Source organism: Ischnura elegans, chromosome 10 (genome assembly GCF_921293095.1).
Source record: "Ischnura elegans chromosome 10, ioIscEleg1.1, whole genome shotgun sequence".
Classification (NCBI taxonomy): Eukaryota; Metazoa; Arthropoda; class Insecta; order Odonata; family Coenagrionidae; genus Ischnura; species Ischnura elegans.
Window position 1 is genome coordinate 104,414,107 of NC_060255.1, and position 19,658 is coordinate 104,433,764.

Sequence of the window (19,658 nt, forward strand, 5' to 3'; positions counted from 1 at the left end):
AAAATGTTGTGCAGAAGATTCAATTCAATACAGACAACGGTCAGGCAGCAATTGCGAGAAGAAGATAAAGTAAAAAAATATACATTTCTAGCGGAAATTTAAGGAAATGTTTTTTATAGCTTTTGTTATAATTTTTACCGAAAAACTATTGGCACCAATGAATGCAGCATCTCTTTCTACTTAGGAATGCAATTTTTAATAAGTGTGTAGCGCAACATTAATTTTTGTGCTGTTATTGACAACACCGCGCTCCCGGCCTTATGGAGATTAACATGGGAAACGATTCTCCATAAGAGCCCACACTGTCAACTAAATGTGGAACGCTCTATACTCATGAACTGTTTTATTTGAAAGCTCTCGCAGAGGTTACGTAGGAGAATTTTAGCTGTGGAAAATAAAAAAGGCAAAATACGACTGGCACATAGTGTGACTCTTCCCAAGAGATTGAGCAATCATTGGAGGAATCTCAGCATCAGGAATTTGAAAATGCATTTGGATCCGAAAATATCCGATCCGAAAGATCCGGCTCCGAAAATCGAGGATTCGATCTGAATCCGAGAAAAATCCTGGATCCTTCGATCCCTAATAAATATAACTGCGATTTAAATAAATACAGTAAAACCTCTATGTAGTGAACCTCTTTACATCATAAACTTCCATACTTCATACCACTCCTTCGGTCCCGTCAGATTTACATGTAAATTTATAGGCAAACCTCTTTGTAGTGAGCCACTTTTATCTCAAAAAACCTCCACTAATCACACCAAGGAGACACCCCTGAGATGGTTTAACTACCTCCGCAAATCATACCAAGACAACTAGAGACCATTAATGCAGCAACGATTACGTACATGGAATGACATTTTCAGTGATAAATGTTTCACCCTTATTATTTGTTTCTTATATACCTTTAATATGCTGTAATTTTCACGTTAATCATTAGTGGTGGCCATTTTGTTCCATATGAGAGCATACCTAACAGTAAATAAGAAGAAAGGTATCTAACTATCCTAATCATTTTAAATGACTATTGAATTAAGAGAGATCTCATAATTTTCTCTCAAATTGTAGTAAAAATCATGTGATAGCACACGCTTTCTGTAATTATTATGTGTATAGGTAATAAATATATGTTCACTAATCCATGCATTTTTGTTTAAACACATACATATAATGGTTTAAAAGACAGTAGTGCCTTTCATTTCTGAATGATATGAAAAAATGGTGCCTATCACTAAAACCTCTCTATAGTGAACCTCTACACATCATAATGCCCAAATTTTAGTCCCCACCGTTACGATATAAAGAGGTTTTACTGTACATGGTAAGCACTATCTCTCCGTAGACATTCTACTATCTGCCCAAAAAGGAACTCAAATTTGCTGGAAGCAGCCTTTATGTTCAGAAGGTATTAAAAGTTTACAATCGTTTCCTATACTAGTGGACCAATTAGTATAAGAAACGATTGTAAGAAGATATTTTGACACATCAACTCATGCCATAAATTAAAACCTGAAGTAGGATATAGAAATAACTGGAATAGATTCATGTTTCATAACAGTCGTTAGCCATAATGAGTGAATATATTACAAGTGAGTAAACAGTAGATTATCAACTTTTTACTTCACTGGGGTAATGAGTTTCATTGAGAAGGGGTATTCAGGGATAGGTGTGAGAAATGCAGTCCAAAGTTTTTTGCTTTACTTTGTGGAACCATGATATTGGAAATTAAAATTCATTTAAAGGATGTTCGACCATAATCGCCTCCATTTGCAATTAAAACCATCTTCTCGATCTCATAATCCGGTTAGCCCGCCCTCATTCATTTCCGCCATTTTGACTTTGCTCTTGACCGGTCCGAAAAGAAATTCTCGTAGCGAAAGTAGCCCCTGTGGACGGTTGCTCCGGAGCACTTCTGTTCGGAGGTGCTTCTTGTAACCAATGTAGCGTTCGTTCTTTGGACTGCACCCAAGGCCACACCACATCATATCGGCCAAGTCCAAAGGAGCAAAATTTGACATTTTGGGCAAGCTTGAATTTTTCAAATATTTCATACCTCTGAAAGTTCGTAAATAGAATGTAATTATTTAACAACTGATTTCAACATATTGTTATTAAGTCTTGAATGTTAAATTAAATAATAAGTTGGACTTTGCAGGCCATATTTTTCCTCAACAGATAGCATGGGCAGCTCAGTTTATCCAAAAATGATGGTTGGTAGTCATTTAACCAAACCCCTTAAAATATACGAATAAACTATTGCAGGAATAAAACTTGAAGTAAGATAAGTCCCTTGGACACACTTGAGGGCAGTTTATAGATAAAAATTAAAAACTTGATTAAGCACTCAAGGAAAAATTTGGTTAATGGCTCTGGGGCGATTTTCGACTTCTCCATAACGTCGTTATATTCACATTATCTTTCATTCAGACATGCCTACATGATTAGATTTACATAAATAGGAAATGAATATAGCAATAGGTATTTAGAAAATTTCACACTAATTGAATATTGACCAAAACCTGATCTCTAATTTTCCCATTAATTTAATCGAATCAAACAACTATTTTTTTTCTGTTAGCCCAACCATTGACCAAACTGATTAGCAATCTCATGCTAAGTGGTTAATTAATTGCTATTTTTTCTATTAAACAATATTAAGCCATAATATGAATGAATGCATGACCCACAGGCACACACAAGCTGGCAAAACAGATAAACATGCTTTCCAGTCAAACGAGAACATTCACACACTATATGTATGAATGCACAATACGTACCACTCATTGGAGTGCTTGCAAACTCAGATTCACTAATGCTGTTTGTTAGCATGTCTATTTGCGTGGTGAGGTCAGTAACCTCTTGCAGTTTAAGGCTAAGATCCTGAGCAGATTCTGAAAAAGGCAATGAAATTGGCAAATAGAAAAAGCAAAAAACATCAATTGACACAACTGTAACAGCAAAGAAAAAATATAGAAGCCATACCCCAACTGAAAGCAGCAAATAAATATGAATATAAACATTGCATTATTGATGACAAATAAAATTCATTAACATTGCCAGTCACTATGAATATGCCATGCCCATCATAGTGACCAGTCACACAGTGGCAATCAAGAATCAATAAACTACACTTACGTTCACTAACAACCATCATTTGATATTGATATTATCCACATTTGTAACTACCTATACATAGAGGCTTCTTGCGAAGAATTCACCACATTTAACTTCCAAAATAAAGAGACATAAATTTTAACACTCTTATAACAGTTTTTTCTGCAACACAGTACATTAGTCAACAATTTAACTGCTGAAAAAACTGATCAATGTGGATGTCTTTGACACAAGTCTTCAATATTAATAATGCCTTTTCATTCACAGCTGCTTATCGTCGGGGCAGTTGGTTACTAGTCTGTCCCAGTTAAAGTGACGTAGGGAATCCATACCAGATTACATTAGCTTGCTTACCAATGGAAAAAATCAATGCCAATGAACGAGATCAATACCAGTTATGTTTACAATTATCAAAGTCAGCCATCGAGATGAAAGGGCCACTACCGAGCCCATTGCTGCTCTTAAAGTGCAAATTAACATTGAATTAAGCAGCACGAATCTCCTCCCAAATGACTGACATTGCAGTTTCAGGGTGTCCACAACACCTCGACACATTTTAACCTCAACTTTGCGATACATCCAATGGCAGATGCAGGATAAGAACAAGGGGGGGGGGGGGAAACCTCCCAGCAGTAGTGGGGGTTCGAACAAAATTACCATTCAATTTAGTGGAAATTGGATACCCAATTAGCCCCCCCATAGATCCGCCTCTGACCACATCTAGACATATTTTAATCCTGGATCAATCCTGAGATTCACATTGGAATAAGGTGGTTTAACTAGTAGCATTACTGACTGGCAATTGGAAGATCAAGGTTCAATTCCCAGCCAAATATTTTTTCATGATAAATTTTGCCCTTGATGTATTGATGTGCAGATTTCTAAGATTTTTTTTCTTCTGACTTTCCATAGTATTATTTCACATAGTACGAGACAAATTTTGTCAAAGTACTTATGTAATTAGTTATCTGTGAAAATTGATTGCCAGGCTGTCATTTCCCCCCCCCCCCCAAATACGGAACATTTGGGTGACGTCTTTCCATCCAAAGGCAAGCGAGTCATGCATTTCTTGATATTCCTTTTCATTCATCAAGCTGCCAAAGCACTCCTGAGCATTTAACGTGAGCTAGAAGTTAAGAGAACTTGCATGCCAATGTGCTCGACAGGACAGTGCACGGGATGGCAAAGAAGTGGTAAGCAAAGGTTCGAACAAACAGCTCTCACTCAGCCCAGCCCTGCACTGTAGTGACTCAAGCAAAAGGAAGCACCAGTTCAGAAGAAAACACTCAAATACTCTGCATTTTCTCAGACCGTAAATTTACCACAGTAGGACATATTTTCCAAGCAGTCAGAGTTTTCCAGACATGAGAGAATGGATAATAAATAAAATTGATAATAAATATATTCTTTAGGCATATACACTTACACACTGTTTTTGCACACATAAAAAAGACCATTGAGTTATTTCTACGAGCACCATACACCCATTTACATTTTTGCATTTTGTATCTTTGCATTATTTCCCAGAATGCATTGTAATGATGAATACATCTCTCTATAATTCACTCAGAAAACAAGAAGGTCATCAATGTCAGATACCAATCACAGATCACCAAGAGAGGGATACACATTGTCAAAATTAACTTACATTCTAAGTGACTTTGTGCTTACAACTGCTTCAGTAAAAAAGTTTGATTACCATCAATTACACATCCTTGAGATGGATTTTAAAATTTATAACGTGGCTACTAATTAGAGATAGATGATTTCACAGGTTGAGCATAAATAACAATGAATATTAGTCTTACCTTCCAGTTCATCTTCTTCGTCAAAGTCATCAAGAGGTGCAATGTCACCATTATTAGTAACACTCATTAAACTGGCCATACTTTGCATGTCTTCATCCCTGCAAACCACAGCAAACAAAGATATTATAAACTATAGTTCATTCAATAAATAAACGAATATCTAGAAAAACCTAACCTTTAAGTCCACTTCTGAAACCCAACTGCATTTTCATTTTTTTTATCGAATTGAAAGCATGCAATGAACTGGATAATGGTCTCACAATTTCAAACAATAGAAAGCACCATAAAGGATTGCAATGATCAAATAATTCCACTTCTGCCATAATTAGGTACTACGGCCCTTTTCGCTTCAATGCTGACTTATTGCCAACAAGGAAATAACTTCAGGCATAAATATGCATGCTCTAACCTTCCTTTTTTAGAAGTAAATATGTACTTCAATTTGATCAAGTTCACTAAAATGAAGTCATAAAAGCCAGTTCCAGCTGTACATCTACAGCCTATATCGAGATGATTTTGGGAACACAAAGCATGCAATTAGTATTGTGTCGGTTATTAACATTATTGGAGATCTAGCTGATACGCTAGGTGTGAATGCTCATTATCAGCCTGGCTTGCTACCTTTCAATCTAGAATTCCTTTCTTCAGCGTAACTTTAGAGCCTACGAAGCTCAATGGGATCATATCTCTCAATACAAAGAATCTCGTGTTTGAAGGCTATTCAAATGATTCCACCAAAGTATGGAAAATATCAGATGATTTTGCGTGAATATCAGTAAAAAAATTGAACTGACAAAATACCATGAAAAAATCTGACCATGGGAGTGTTCAAAAAGCAGATCTGAGAATACAATCAAACTTGGTACGTAGTATGCACTCCCATGGTCAATGAGAAGCTGTTCTCGAATCAACTTCCATATTTTGGAAGAGAACTGTGGAAGTCCGCACAGGGCGAGCCAGGGAGGGAAATGTCCCTTCATCCAGAGTTGGGGGCAGTCATCTGCCTTTTCAGCGAGCAGTCGCTCAACTGTATTACAAGCCATCTGTACCTAAAGGCTCCCAAGAAGCATCTTGTTAGAAAATTTCACTTGTACCTCTCCCAGAAAGAGAATTACCATTGCTCATTGGTATGACATATAGTTTTCCGGTTATGCTTTCCCTTTCCTCATATGCAGAGAGCTGAAATTTCAATTATTAAAGAAATACCATTCGAGAAATCAGGATTGTATTTCAAGAGTATGAGTTCCTAATATCATATTGCAACATAAAAGGAAACCAAGTATGTGCATGTATACTGTAAAAATGCTTCATGTTCCGACACCGAAGTAACATTATTGAAAGTAGGCTCCCAAGTGAAAAAAATGGGAAAGCACAATGGCACATTGCAGAAAAGATATTCCATGAACAAAAATAAAATTTTCAGCAAAAATCATGGAAATAACAATGACTAATAGGCTTCTTTACAATAAAAATTTGAAATTATGAAAAATAAGTGCCTCATATAAGGTTCATTCTGGAGTCGCCAGCATGTCATTCTGTCATCTTAACCACTGCACCACAGTTCACTCACATCTGATGAGATACATATTATACGGACGTATACATTTGACCTGCAAGTGTTTAACTGCAGTTTTTGTTAAAACTAAAGGTTATGTAACCTCATATGGGAGGTGACTCAAGAACAGCTCCCGATGAACCATGATACTACAAAGTTTGGTAGAATTCTGAGACTCGGTTTTCGGACACTGCCCTTGTGAGTAGAATACATCCACTCCCCACTTAACGCTGCCCCTTCAATTAGCGCTGTTTATCCATGACCATGTTCCACTTTAATGCTGTCTGGTTCGGCATAAACACATTTGACAATTCATAAATGCACAGCGATCGTTTCACACACTGCATCCTATGCCTCAATTAGAAACGTTTTCTTTTTTGTTTCTCAATGGAAAATCCTTCATTATGAACTATTACCATCGATTATTGCCAATATACTGAATTAAAGGAGAAAAATACAAAAATAAGACTTTCATCAAGGATTATGCAATTGCACCATAAAGTAATTTATTAATTAGTGAACTACATTTCAACTACATTCCATGCCTTTTTTTAATAATTTACATATTTGTGATGATCACACCTACGTTTTAACCACCTGTTTTTCTAAAGAAATAGAGAATGAGTGACAAAAGTGGCCTGACGAGGGATAAAACACCATTTGGCATGAAATTAAAAGCCTCTGAGACATCTTGACAACTTGATGACCATGGTGATGCTCCCTCATGGTTCATGCTTTCTTAACCTCTTCCCTACGCAGTGCGTGATTCCACGGCCTGAATTATCTGATGCTAAAGAAGGAAGACCGGATTTTCACGGCTTGAATTTTTCGAAGCAAAAGGCCAAGTTTTCACGGTTTCGCGGTCAAGCATGCCAAGTGGGCCCCAACCGACATTAGGGTCCCTCGGCGCGAGAGGTCCGACCCTTTCCTATTGTCCGTGTGGGGATTGCCTCGGCCCATTCCGGCTCTCAGTGTCCCACTCAAGGAAGGTGCTCATGGTCACTTATTTGTTTATAAGTTAAAATAACTAAAAGCGCTGTTGCATTCATTGAAAATCAATGCGAGGAATTACATTCTGTATGTTCTGCTGATTGGTTCCAAATTTTAAATGGAATCCTAGCGTTCATATTAACGGAGTTGATCATCACCTAGAACAATTTTTGGAGACGCTAAGGTTAGATGTTTAATTGTTATTTTTATAACTTACTATCAAGTTTATAGGAGCGATATTGTAATGATTTACATCTAAAAATATACGTTACTCTGTTAGCTACATTCTAAGTGTACATTTGCAGTGAAATTGGATAGAATATCCGATTTAACTTATATGAAAAAAAGCCCTCGTAATGTAATAGAATATGATTCTCTTAGTTCTTTGTCGTGAGCCAAAATTACAGCAACTATTTTTAATAACCTCTTACCAACCTTTGAATACAAAGGTATTATAAACGAATTTCGCTTCAAATACTGATTAATGCATATCCTAAAAATTGGTAAATTTAATGTACCAATGGGGAATGTTTTACGTAGACACATGTTGTGAGAAGCATTCCATACCATTGCAGGAATAAGAACTGCTCTACCCAGGTAATTACTCTCATATCTTGGTTCTCTGGTCAGGATCCATTAAGGAGGTCTGCCCTGTGCACCTCACGGGCTTATTTCGGGACACATTAGCGCATTAATGTTTTCTTGGAAAATCTTATTATCCTCCAACTGGCACACCTAAGAGTATATTGGTGTAAGTATTCTCCAACTGAAATATGTACGTGGAAGATGATAACCTCACTCTTCTCGGAATAGCTCATTTTCTTTTCAAAATTTTCTTGGCGTGTATTCAAATTTAGCTGTTAACTATCTGTACGCATTCCGCTACCTATACCAGGGATGGTTTCTGTAGAACCCTGCTGTGCGATGCAGCCCATACCATGAATGAAAGAGAACTGCTCTACCCAGGTAATTACTCTCATATCTTGGTTCTCTGGTCAGGATCCAGGTGGTCTGCCCTGTGCCCCTCACGGGCTTATTTCGGGACACATTAGCGCATTAATGTTTTCTTGGTAAAACTTACTATCCTCCAACTGAAACACCCAAGAGTGCGATATGAGTCTATGATTTAGTGCAGTTTTGCTGAAAACCCTAAAAATAACCGTAGAACTTCGTTTAAAGGTTCTACAGGCATTGCAAAATGAAAGGAATACATTGATGAACTGACATTTAATGCAACAGTAACAATTTAAAAAATTAAAATTGCACTGGTAACAATAAACTGACTGCAAAAGTACGCCGGGATGGGCTGCCTTCGGGGAAAAGGGTCGAGGATTATATTTGCCCAGTTGCAGAGGAAAGGGTCCGGGACCCCGCTAGGAAAGGTCATTAAGGGGAGGAAGCGACTACCTGGACAGTCCCAAGCCGAGAAAAAACTCCATACGGGGCGAAAAAGAAATTCTCAAGCCCTTCGTAGAGCCAAAAGCAACTTCCCGTGAAGGAGCTCGGCGCGAAAAAGTTAACATCGGTTTAAGGCTTTTTCTTTGAATCCTTCCCACTATGTTTTTTTTAAACATAGTGGGAAGTTGACCTAAAGTTCATATTTATTTTCAATATATTGCATGCTGAAAATAAGTACTGCATAGTGTACATATGGCTTGAGGTGAAGCCCATTGCTCAACAGTTTTTATTGATTCATATTGACTGGCAATATGTCAAACAAATTGAATAAATAAAATGGATAAATTTAATGATGCTTAATAATTTGGTTTTCATAGCATTATATAATGTATTTTCAATATAAAATTTAACAAAACTTCCAGTGACAATGAGTGACTCATGATGATGTCACAGGAAGGGAAAAATCTATGTCACCTACGCCTTCAAGGAACTTGATGAATCACATAGCATCATTACAATCAGTGCTCACTTCCCAAAGAACAAATGATAGTGGAGAGGGAGTATGCCATTTCATTGCTAGGACAACCGACGTGAGTCAATATTTTCATGATTCTGTGATACTGTCATAATGAAAAAAATAGCCCAGTCACAAATAAAAAAAGAGTAAGAAAGTTGAAGATAGGAGAAGCAGCAGAAGTTGCGAAATCTTTCAAAAGATTGAGAAACGGAAAAATCAATGAAAGATCCCATTGCAAAAGATAGCTACGATTAACTTAACTGGAGGGCTGTAATTCAAATAAACCTACTTCAGCAGCAGAATATCCCATCAAGTGAATGACATTGCAAAGCTCCAAGCACAGAGGTGCTTAGTGGACAACAGAAAATCATACTGACACCTTGAATGTCAAAAGTGTCAAAACATGATCCCATAATATGACATTCAAATAAATATTTGTGCTCCATGTAATATATGACTATGTAAAGAAATGATGTATCCAAATAGGATATAACTGATGATTAAAAAAATTTATAACAATAGGAATTAACTTTAGTGATAAGTTTAAGAAGGTAAAAAAAGGGAATACATCCTTACGTGGCTTTTCCTTCACGGAGAAACACGCAAGAGAGAGTGCACTCTAATGAGGCTCCAACAATTTTTTTGGTCAAAGGCTTCAAAGTTAAAACTAAATTTGATTGAGACGATTCCACGCTAGCATATCTCTTCATGTTGACAGCGGCAGAGACTAACTGCCGCTTCTTACCACCCTTCGACACCTTGAATCAAGAATTTAAAAAATTAATTCAGACAAAAGGATAGAACTACAGCAAATATTATCACAATTAGAGTTTCAGCTTATTCAAAATGGTACATTAATGATAAAATTTCCTCAGTCAAAAACATTTCACGGACGAAGCTAACTATGAGTAATAATTATCTTAAACTAGCGGGCAGCAGCCCATTTATGATGGTACAACATGAAAAAGAGAAAAGCTTTAAAAAAGAAAAAAAAAGAAACATATAAATTAGAAAAAATGCAAAAAATTGCATTATACCACTCACGATACAACTGCTTCCAACAAATATTTTTTGAATGGCATGCCTCACACTTCGTTTAACAATTTAGGAGAGTACACAAGGTGTCTATAGGCTATATGTAATCAAGAACACTCCCCGTGCTATTCTAGTACTCAATTTTTGAGATTGGATGGTGAGGCATGGAAAATACCTATATTGTAAACAGCTATTGGCATCTATGATGATCTGACTATTAGGGGTGTGGTAAACATTATTTTGGTCATGGTATCTTATATCAAAAAGCAAATAATACCTTGGATAATATGTCGGGACATACAGCACTAGCTAGTAATGGGTAACCAATCAAATTATTCATTAATTTATAAAGGAATGCCATTTTATGGGTTTTCCTGTCTATTTAGAGAGGGAATATTTATTAAATGTTCTGTTTCACGGTAGCTGTAAGGATTTCTGCAAATATTGGATAAAAAATCATTTCATACACTTATATTTGACAACTTAACAATAACCACAGACTTTGCAGCACCAAGAGGAGTAAAACATTTCCACAAAACAATGATCCTCTGTAGATTGAGAGATACAGAAAATGCAAGAGGAAAGAAAAAAACTGGTTTACGTAGAATCCCAGAACTTATAATCACTTTTAACACTCAACCAAAATTCTGACCAAATGGGTCCACTGTCCGCCATAAAGTTTTGAAGTGATTTCATGGTAACCTTTAAGTCTGCGCTATTCCATTCACTCCATTTATCAGCACGAAAATTCCTGAAAGCTTATACTCACATCCTCCACAACGAATGTCCACTCTTTATCTTCCAATTCTTGAGTCCTAGGGTCCTTGAATAGAGTAACCGACACCTCCTTATTTTCGGGGATACCCCAAACGACAACTCCTTTAAGTGGGTCCTTCATCGTGGGCTCCCATGGCAGAGGATCTGTGGCAACTCTCCTCGTTCGTCTTGTCCACACAACACTCAACTTGTTGGGTGTCCTGATAGAATTGGTATAGTAAAACCACTCAGTATGACAAGGGAGCATATATCGTATCAACATTTGGAACAAAATTCTCGACTTACCATTTAGAGGTTGTTTCTAAAGTAAGCTGATGATACGATACTGTGAACTGAAACTTTGCCGCCCTTTTGTTTACTCTTTGCAGTCTTTTCCATACTGAACCCATGACTTAAAAAAGAATTTGACTCCTACACCAGTTGCATTTCTGTGAGAAGAAAATTTGCCGTAGATTGATTCACGTGAACACCAAAATTTAATGCGCATGCACAAAAAGTCACACTCAAGCCTAGATGATTTAACAAATAAACACTGAGTCATCAGCAGAAAATATCTCCAGCATTTTTAAAGAGACAAACAATTATAGCATTAGAATCGCTGCATATGCCAGTAGCAAAATTAGGACGCGTAGAAATATAAACAGGAAAAAGAATCACTGCTTAAAATACCTTACAATGGTAATTCCCTAAAAATTAAATCCCCCCATCTCAAAAATTTGGTCTCCTTGATCTCGTTCGCATAGGCCACAGAATATCCTTGTTATTCGATATATTTTTGCAAGGTCGATAGTATCGGACGACAATCGATAGTTGAATCGATCGTATGCAATGCGAGTTCGAAAGATAGAGCGCGAATTTTAAGATTGGTTTATATATATTGGAAAGGATGACCATTTTATTATACTCATTGACTCGTTTCGGATCTAGGGGGGGTTCACAGGGGCACGTGCCCCCCCAGACCCTAAAAATAAACAAGATTTTTAATGCGGTCCCATTATCATTGCATTCGTATTGTATTTCGAGGTATCCTTATGCCCCCCACCCCCAGAACAAAATTCTGGATACGGCCTTGCCAGAAAGAAATCCTAAATCCGCCCCTGACTCGTTTTTATTACCATTGGGGAAAGATTCCCATGAACTTTTACTAACGCCGAATTTAATGTTATTCTTTAACACCTTGCGTACATTGCAATTTATTTATACCTGGGAATGCATACTGTCTAATAGTAGGAATATATATTTATATTGGCGAAAAATCTCATGCATCATTTCATTATGATGTAGAATATACCAATTTATTATATCTTCTAGTAATATCTTAAAAACTAAATAGTGATGTACACATCAGGTGGCATTAGTAAAGGTAGATAAGATAACGAGTATGACGTCTGTAAAATTACTGTTCAAGTGGTAGTGGTACAGCTTTTTACCCTAGATTGGAAATGAAGATACAACAATTGCCAATTACCCTGCTTAATACTCCCATTGTAAGGGAATAAATCTGATTAGAAATAATTGATAGACAACGTAGATAGAATCTTCATTTTAATAACTTTAGCCTTTAAAAAATTATTATCAACTGTTTCTTGAGTCAACGGCATCAATTGAGTTAATGTTAAGAACATGTTCGGCACAACAAAATGAAACAACTATGACTAACTCGGATTATAACTGTCCTAGATCTTCACTACGTCTGCCACGCATGGAGTAAACCTACCAACGGAGCCACGTCTTCGTGAGACGCGAACGATGAGCCCAAATATGAATCTGACGAAAAGAAAAACAACCCCAAGTAGCCCGAAAGAAAACACTCCGACGATCCAATGTGTGCGTGAACGAGCTTTTCTTCAGGACATCCCATCCGCTAGGGCCCCTCGAGTCTGAATCCCATCTAGCTAGTTCGGTCGAATCCCCGTCCGTCCTGGCCCTACCAGTATAACGTGACTCATGAGTGTCCATGGGCGTGCCCAGGAAGGGGCAGGGGGCAGCTGCCCCCCCCCTCTAGAAGCAAAAATTGCGAAAGTCTTTCAGCAAAATCAGTACTGGATTGAAACGAAAGCATTCAACAAATTTTCTTTAAACCCATGAAAAATGATATGTATTAGTATAAGATATGTAACTAAAATAAAACTATTTTTTCAAGGCAATAATCTCATAGACTATTTTTCACAACTTGGTTTGCTCCCACCCCCTAGACCATGTCTTGCCCGCCTCCTTGATCGTGGCTGCTGCCCTCCCCTAGTTATGATACTGGATACGCCCTTGTGAGTGTCCACACACTATTGAAAACGGTGGTACTAATGAACAGGTTTATCGTAACAAACTATAGTTTGTTTCCCATTTTTCGTTAATCTAATTTGGTTATAAAATTAAAAGGGGAGGAACCGAGAGAAATTGATTAAATTACCACCTGTACAGGTTGCAGACATTCATTTTTCATCAGCTATTTCCGCAGTTAAAGATACTTTCATATTGAATGGTTATATTTATAATATATTTGTGAGAACGGTATTAACATAAAGGCGACAGAGGAGGTCAAATATATATGGGAATTACGATAACTTCAAGCCAATGGTGGGAAACAAATACTATAAATATTTGTGCCCGAGGCAGGATTCGTCAAGCGTTTTGTGGGGAGATTTTCGGATGAGAAAGTTAAAGAAAGTTGCTATATCGCACTTATCAAACCACGCCTTGAATACGATGCGAGCATATGGGGCCTGGGGCAGAAAGACTTCATCTGTCTGTAAGTTGAATAAATTCCAATGAGAAGCTGCAGACGCGGATTAAAGGGGGTTGCACGGCTGACCCCCCCCCCTCCCCACTCCTCCGTGATTTCTGGAAAAACTGGATAGATGGTAACTTATGATTGCTGTGCAATGTAAGTTTATATTTCACCAGTTCTACGAACAATGCTTAAAAATAATTGATGAACACCTGAAGCCCACTTGTATGCGCCTATCAGACCTCGGATGCATTATCGCTGGGAGGTATTGCACATTAATAATTTTAATTCATCCATGGCGTGGAGAAGCCCACGCAGACGTTTGTCAATTTTTGCTCACAATACATTCACGAAACATTTAAAACACATACATTACAGAACATGTTTGCGATACTGAAAACCTTCTGGGGTTTGAGTGCAACATAACATACATATACATAAGCAGATAGAACATTATAGTGAGATGACACTTACTCTGTGATAGAACTGACCTCCATTCTCTCCATCTCCCAATATCTCTCTTTGGGTTGTGATATTAAGTCTCGTGGTGAATGATCCATTCCTACGTTAAGAATACTTTCATTATCATTGATTATGTTGGCAGGCATTTTTCCCATAAATATTTGCGCCGTACAAATTTAAGGGAGTATGATGCCATTAGGAGATGCGTGGCTAAGGAATTTGGCAGAGGTTGGGGTGGAGGTTGGGTCCATCCACCGACCCAGAAGGACCCCATCTTATTTGTCTTCAACAGAGCATTTATGGCCTTCACAGCCGGGAAATTTTTGGAAAAAAGATTATATTGTCTAATTATAGAATGATCAGTGAACACATTACTGAAATAATTTTATTTCCCACGGAAAATATTTTTCATTTAACCTCCTCATAACGTAAATCAAACCTTATGCCATGGGCGTATCCAGCGAAGGGCAGGGGGCTGCCCCCTCCCCTCCCTAGCAGCAAAAATCGCAAAAGTCTTAAAATAAGCAAAATCAGTACTGAATTGAAACGAAAGTATTCAACAAATTTTCCCACTTTAAATCCACGAAAAATTATATATATATTAGCATAAGACATGTAACTAATATAAAATTACATATTTTTTCAAGGAAATAATCTCATAAATCCCATGGCTTGCCCTTCCCCCCCAGTTATGACCCTGGTTACGCCCTTGCCTTTTGCATGATACAGTTTTTGTGTAATGCTGAGTTGTTTTACTTTCCTATTAGTCATTTTTCGTGGAGGGGGGAATGAGCCGTTGATGGGGGACCCCTGGAGTGCAAAAACCCAGCCTTGATTTGAACCGGGACATTGATTTTGAAAATAATTACAATTTCCTCATGTTTCCATTTCACAAGTCTCGAATTCTCGAGGAGGAGGAACTGCATCGCTACGGAAGCAGCGCGGTTTGTCAAAGAGGGGCAGGATGGAAAGCGAAAGAGAAATGCCGATCGAGGGGACTGAGTGCATACCGGCGCCATACCCAATAGGGTGGTCTCCTATCATTTTTTTACTGCCTAAAGCGAAAGATTTATATTCCTGGAGTATACATTTCACGTTTTTAGATTTTCAAATGACGACATCTATTTTTCGCGATTAAATGAAAAGTGAAAATTTCCAAGCACGCGAAAACGCGACGGCTAAGTATGAATGCTGGGAAAAGCCCTACTGCTGTCTGAGGCCACCTGGGTGCGAGGCTATGAACGCCGCTACGATGCAGGTTGCTTGCTGCCGAGCATGGCGGTAGTGTAGAGTACACTGATAGGAGGTAGCGCCTGGCTTAAATAAGGATTATTAATTCCTTATCAAACGAAGCAAACTTTCCAACCATTGGCAATTTCAATAGGTGATTATTAAGAGATGATTCCCTGAGCTCTGTGCCTCATGCATGCATTGGTAATATCATACGATGAAAAACTCCTATCTATTCTAATAAAAACTACCTAGGTCCCTGTGACGTAAAGTGGAGTGGCATCGCATGGGCGCCAATCTGGCCTTTTTCAAATGAGGTTAAAATTGACCAATAAGATTCGTCTAAACTGGTATTTCTAAAACCAAATAATTTGTATATTGTGAATACACTAATGGTGGGTAACGAATCGCAATCAATGCCTTTCGTTTTCTTTGAAGAAGGAAACTACCCCATAACATTCCACAGAAGGCTGATTTCTGTTGCCACTTCGGTCGTATTTTAATCGGTTTTTAAAATTGGCGTTGAGTGCAATGCGATCCGCTTTTTTTCCAATACTATGCAGCATGATCTTTGAAAATACAAGGAATGGCACGAAAGAGCTATTAGTTTGATAAATAGCATCATCATGAATGTAAATTTCGACTGACGCCCCTAACTGTGCCTTACTTCTCCGTCCAATTCGGATCAATTCGTCCATCAGCGACGCCAGTGACGCTGCACCCATTTAATTGCGCGTCGGGTGAAAACACATTTAGAGGTCTATTGTTGACGATCCTCTTTTTTAATATTCGTGGTGCGGCTCCTCAGAGCGCGCGCCATTCATTTTGGCATGCGTACATGCTGTGCGGTTGCGCTGTCGCAGCGTCATTCTTCGGGCAAGACAAGTGCGTCACAGTAGCATGGCGGAAACGGAGGAAAGGGGTTCGCCCCACGACGGGCCGCACTCAATTTATCCTTCCGGTTTCTTATCTGTCTCATTGCACGCAGTCCCATTAGTTTGGAAATATTGCCTGAGAAGCATTTATTAACTTATTATCGCCCGATACCCATGAGTAGTACCTAAATGGTATCTTGGCAGTCGGGTTTTCTTGCGTGACCTACGTTCGCGATGCATGTTGTCCACTTGGGAAAAATTACAGTCGTAGGTAGCGGAGTGAATGAATGGTGCACGTGTAATTGCGAGAGCACCTACTTATGCATAGTTCAAATGGCAATCTGGGAATTAATATTCATACCCTGCCGATCATCATAGAGATGTCGCACTGCAGATGTAGGTGTTAACAAATGAGACGGTGGACTCTGATGCGTTTCAATAAATGCAGGAAGTCGCAAATTGAATCAAACGCAGGGGTTAAACAAATAAATATAATAATTTAAAAAGATCTTATTTGCTGTAGTACTTTTTATATATTTTTATTGGGTCCTAAGAAGAGTGTCCTTTCAAGGCCCGAATAACATTCTCTGTAGTTCTCATTCTCACTTGTCAATGTTCTTAGAATTTTTTCATGCCATAACTTTGCGATGCGTGTCCATATGGGCCTCAGTATTCTCGTGGTAGCGAAAAAATGCTTGGTGAGGTCTGCCTCGTAATTGCACTTGTAATTGTCGTAACGTGTAGCTGAGTGCATGTTGGGAGAATGACACTCATCCCTTGCAATGCACCCCAGAGGTGGCAGGCAATCATCGGTATCGAGTGGATGTATCAGGGAAAATGCATCGACATAATACCGTGATAGCGAACTCAAGAGTTCTTGGAAGTGGGTGATAAACATTGGACACGCATTACGCCAATGCATGAAAGAAGTTGCAGTTAACGAAACACGATAACGAACATTGTGAATAAGAACTTCTCCGTCCAGTTTCTTTTTTCTCTTCATAAAACATTGGTAAGTTTACTAATTAAAATCCATTTATTTTGCTTGCGACAACATTTAAATTTATCCGTCTTTCTCTGCGAGTGTAAATGACGCGATAGCATAGAAATTCAAACAATGGTCATCATCATAAAGAGTCATCAATACTATGATTAGTATGACGCAGCTCTCCCCTCAATTCTCCAATCAGCTAATTTCTTCACACATTACGTATTTTTCTTCTCCTTCACATCCTCCATTGCCTGCCCTCTGCATGCATCTCATCGATGGCCGATCATCCTCTCCTTCAACAATGATTTTCATCATTCCGTTGTGCTTCTACAAAATGGCGGATTAAATCGTCCTCTAGCACCCAAGCAGGTTTTCAAAAGACTTCTCTTATCACCCACTTTTCTCAGAACTTCCAGATTACTCACACCATCAATGTACGCACTTGATCTTCGTCATTCTTCTGTTACTCCCCATTTCAAAAGCCTCCAGTCTTGATTTCTCCGCTGCTGTCATCGCATATCTATGCCTCAATACCGTATAGAAGCATGCTCTGGTTATTCATTGACACACGGGAATAAAAGAGGAGTGATAATCTACTATTGTAAGCCCGTAGGAGTCCTTCTCTCTAGCAGTTGAAGAAACTGTGACTTCGGTTTGTCTACACGTGTTTATTTTTTCTGACTGTGGATTTGTTTGAGAGCGAGAGTGGTAGGTAGACATGCAGTTAGTTCGGGTGGGAGGTAGAGAGCGCGGGTGAGCTTTTTCCCTCAATGCCTACTTTGTAGCGACTCTATGGTCGTAAAGAATGAAGAACCAAGTGGAAATAGCGAAGTTGAAATTCATTCCACTCCAACGAGCAATAGGGTAGTTTCCTTCATCAAAGAAAACGAAAGGCATTGATTGCGATTCGTTACCCACCATTAGTGTATTCATAATATACAAATTATTTACTTTTAGAAATACCGGTTTAGACGAATGGCAATGGTCCATTTTTATCCTCATTTGAAAACGGCCAGATTGGCGCCCACGCGATGCCACTCCACGTGGCGTCACAGGGACCTAGTTTCTATACGAGTAGATAGGAGTTATACATTGTCTGAGATTACCAATGCGTGGATGAGGCGCAGAGCTCGGGGAAACATGTCTTAATGATCACTTATTAAAACTGGCTAAGGTCGGAAAGTTTTCTTCGTTTGATAAGGTATTAATAAACCTTTTTTAAGCCAAGCGCTACCAGCCAACAAGGTACTCAGCTACCCGCTAGCATCCTGCGTCCTATCAGCGCTCAGAGCCTCGATCAAGGTCACCTCACAAGGCGGGAGGGGGAACCAGAAATGCGTCGCACGGACTTTTTCCCATCATTCCTACTTACGCGTCGCGTTTTCGCGCGCATGAAAATTTTCACTTTTCATTTAACCCATTATCGGCCAAGGCTAATATTCGTTAGAAATTTTTAAATTTATCATCATATTTAGTCTTAATAGATACTAGAAAAGAAGTTTTGAAAATTTTGAGGCTCCAAAAAATTTATTTATACCAGAAAAATAATGGTGCGTTTTCGCACCTTTGGCGGAATGTGGGTACTTCGGTTAACATACCGTGAAAAACTAAAATATTTTTCTTTTCCACTGTTTTATTTATAAACACATAGACACGCATAAATTAGTATTTAAAATCATTAAGTAACCGTTCATACTATAACAAAACCCTTGTATTTATGTATTTATGCAGCCTGCGTCGTATCAGCGCTCAAGTCTCCCTCAAGGTCACCTCACAGGGCGGCAGCGGGAACGAGAAATACGTCACACGGAGAGATTTCCCGGCATTCATACTTACCCGTCGCGTTTTCGCGCGCTTGAAATTTTTCACCTTTCATTTAATCGCGGAAAATAGATATCGTCATTTAAAAAACTAAATGCGTGAAATACGTACTCCAGGAGTAATAATCTTTCGATTTAGTCAATAAAAAAATAATAGGAAACCACCCTATTGGAAATGGTCACGTAAGGAGGATGGAAAGCGTCGATGGAATAGGAAATCGAGAATTTTGGGCAATAGCTGGCCAGACCCAATAAAGTCGGCAAAAAACAACGACAAACTGAGCACCGTGAATTGGAATTGGTTTGCTGAATCATGATGGAAAGCATGGCCGCGGCATGTGGAGCGTGACTCATGCAA

The 19,658-nt window shown here is 38.5% G+C and overlaps 1 protein-coding gene across 4 annotated transcripts in view; it reads right to left on the minus strand.

The window, feature by feature from the left end:
- LOC124166732 (EH domain-binding protein 1) overlaps positions 1-11,958 on the minus strand; it is an 84,060-nt gene extending 72,102 nt beyond the window's left edge. For 3 of the 4 annotated variants that reach the window (XM_046544398.1, XM_046544399.1, XM_046544396.1), the window contains exons 1-6: positions 11,867-11,958; positions 11,483-11,625; positions 11,190-11,397; positions 9,962-10,143; positions 4,926-5,023; positions 2,781-2,894 (exon numbers count right to left, since the gene is read on the minus strand). In XM_046544398.1, the coding sequence (XP_046400354.1) occupies positions 2,781-2,894; positions 4,926-5,023; positions 9,962-10,143; positions 11,190-11,397; positions 11,483-11,586 (706 nt within the window). In that variant the 5' untranslated portion in view covers positions 11,587-11,625; positions 11,867-11,958. The remainder of the gene's footprint in view (positions 1-2,780; positions 2,895-4,925; positions 5,024-9,961; positions 10,144-11,189; positions 11,398-11,482; positions 11,626-11,866) is intronic. The other variant, XM_046544397.1, reaches the window with a different exon arrangement.
- Between the last annotated feature and the right edge of the window lie 7,700 nt (positions 11,959-19,658).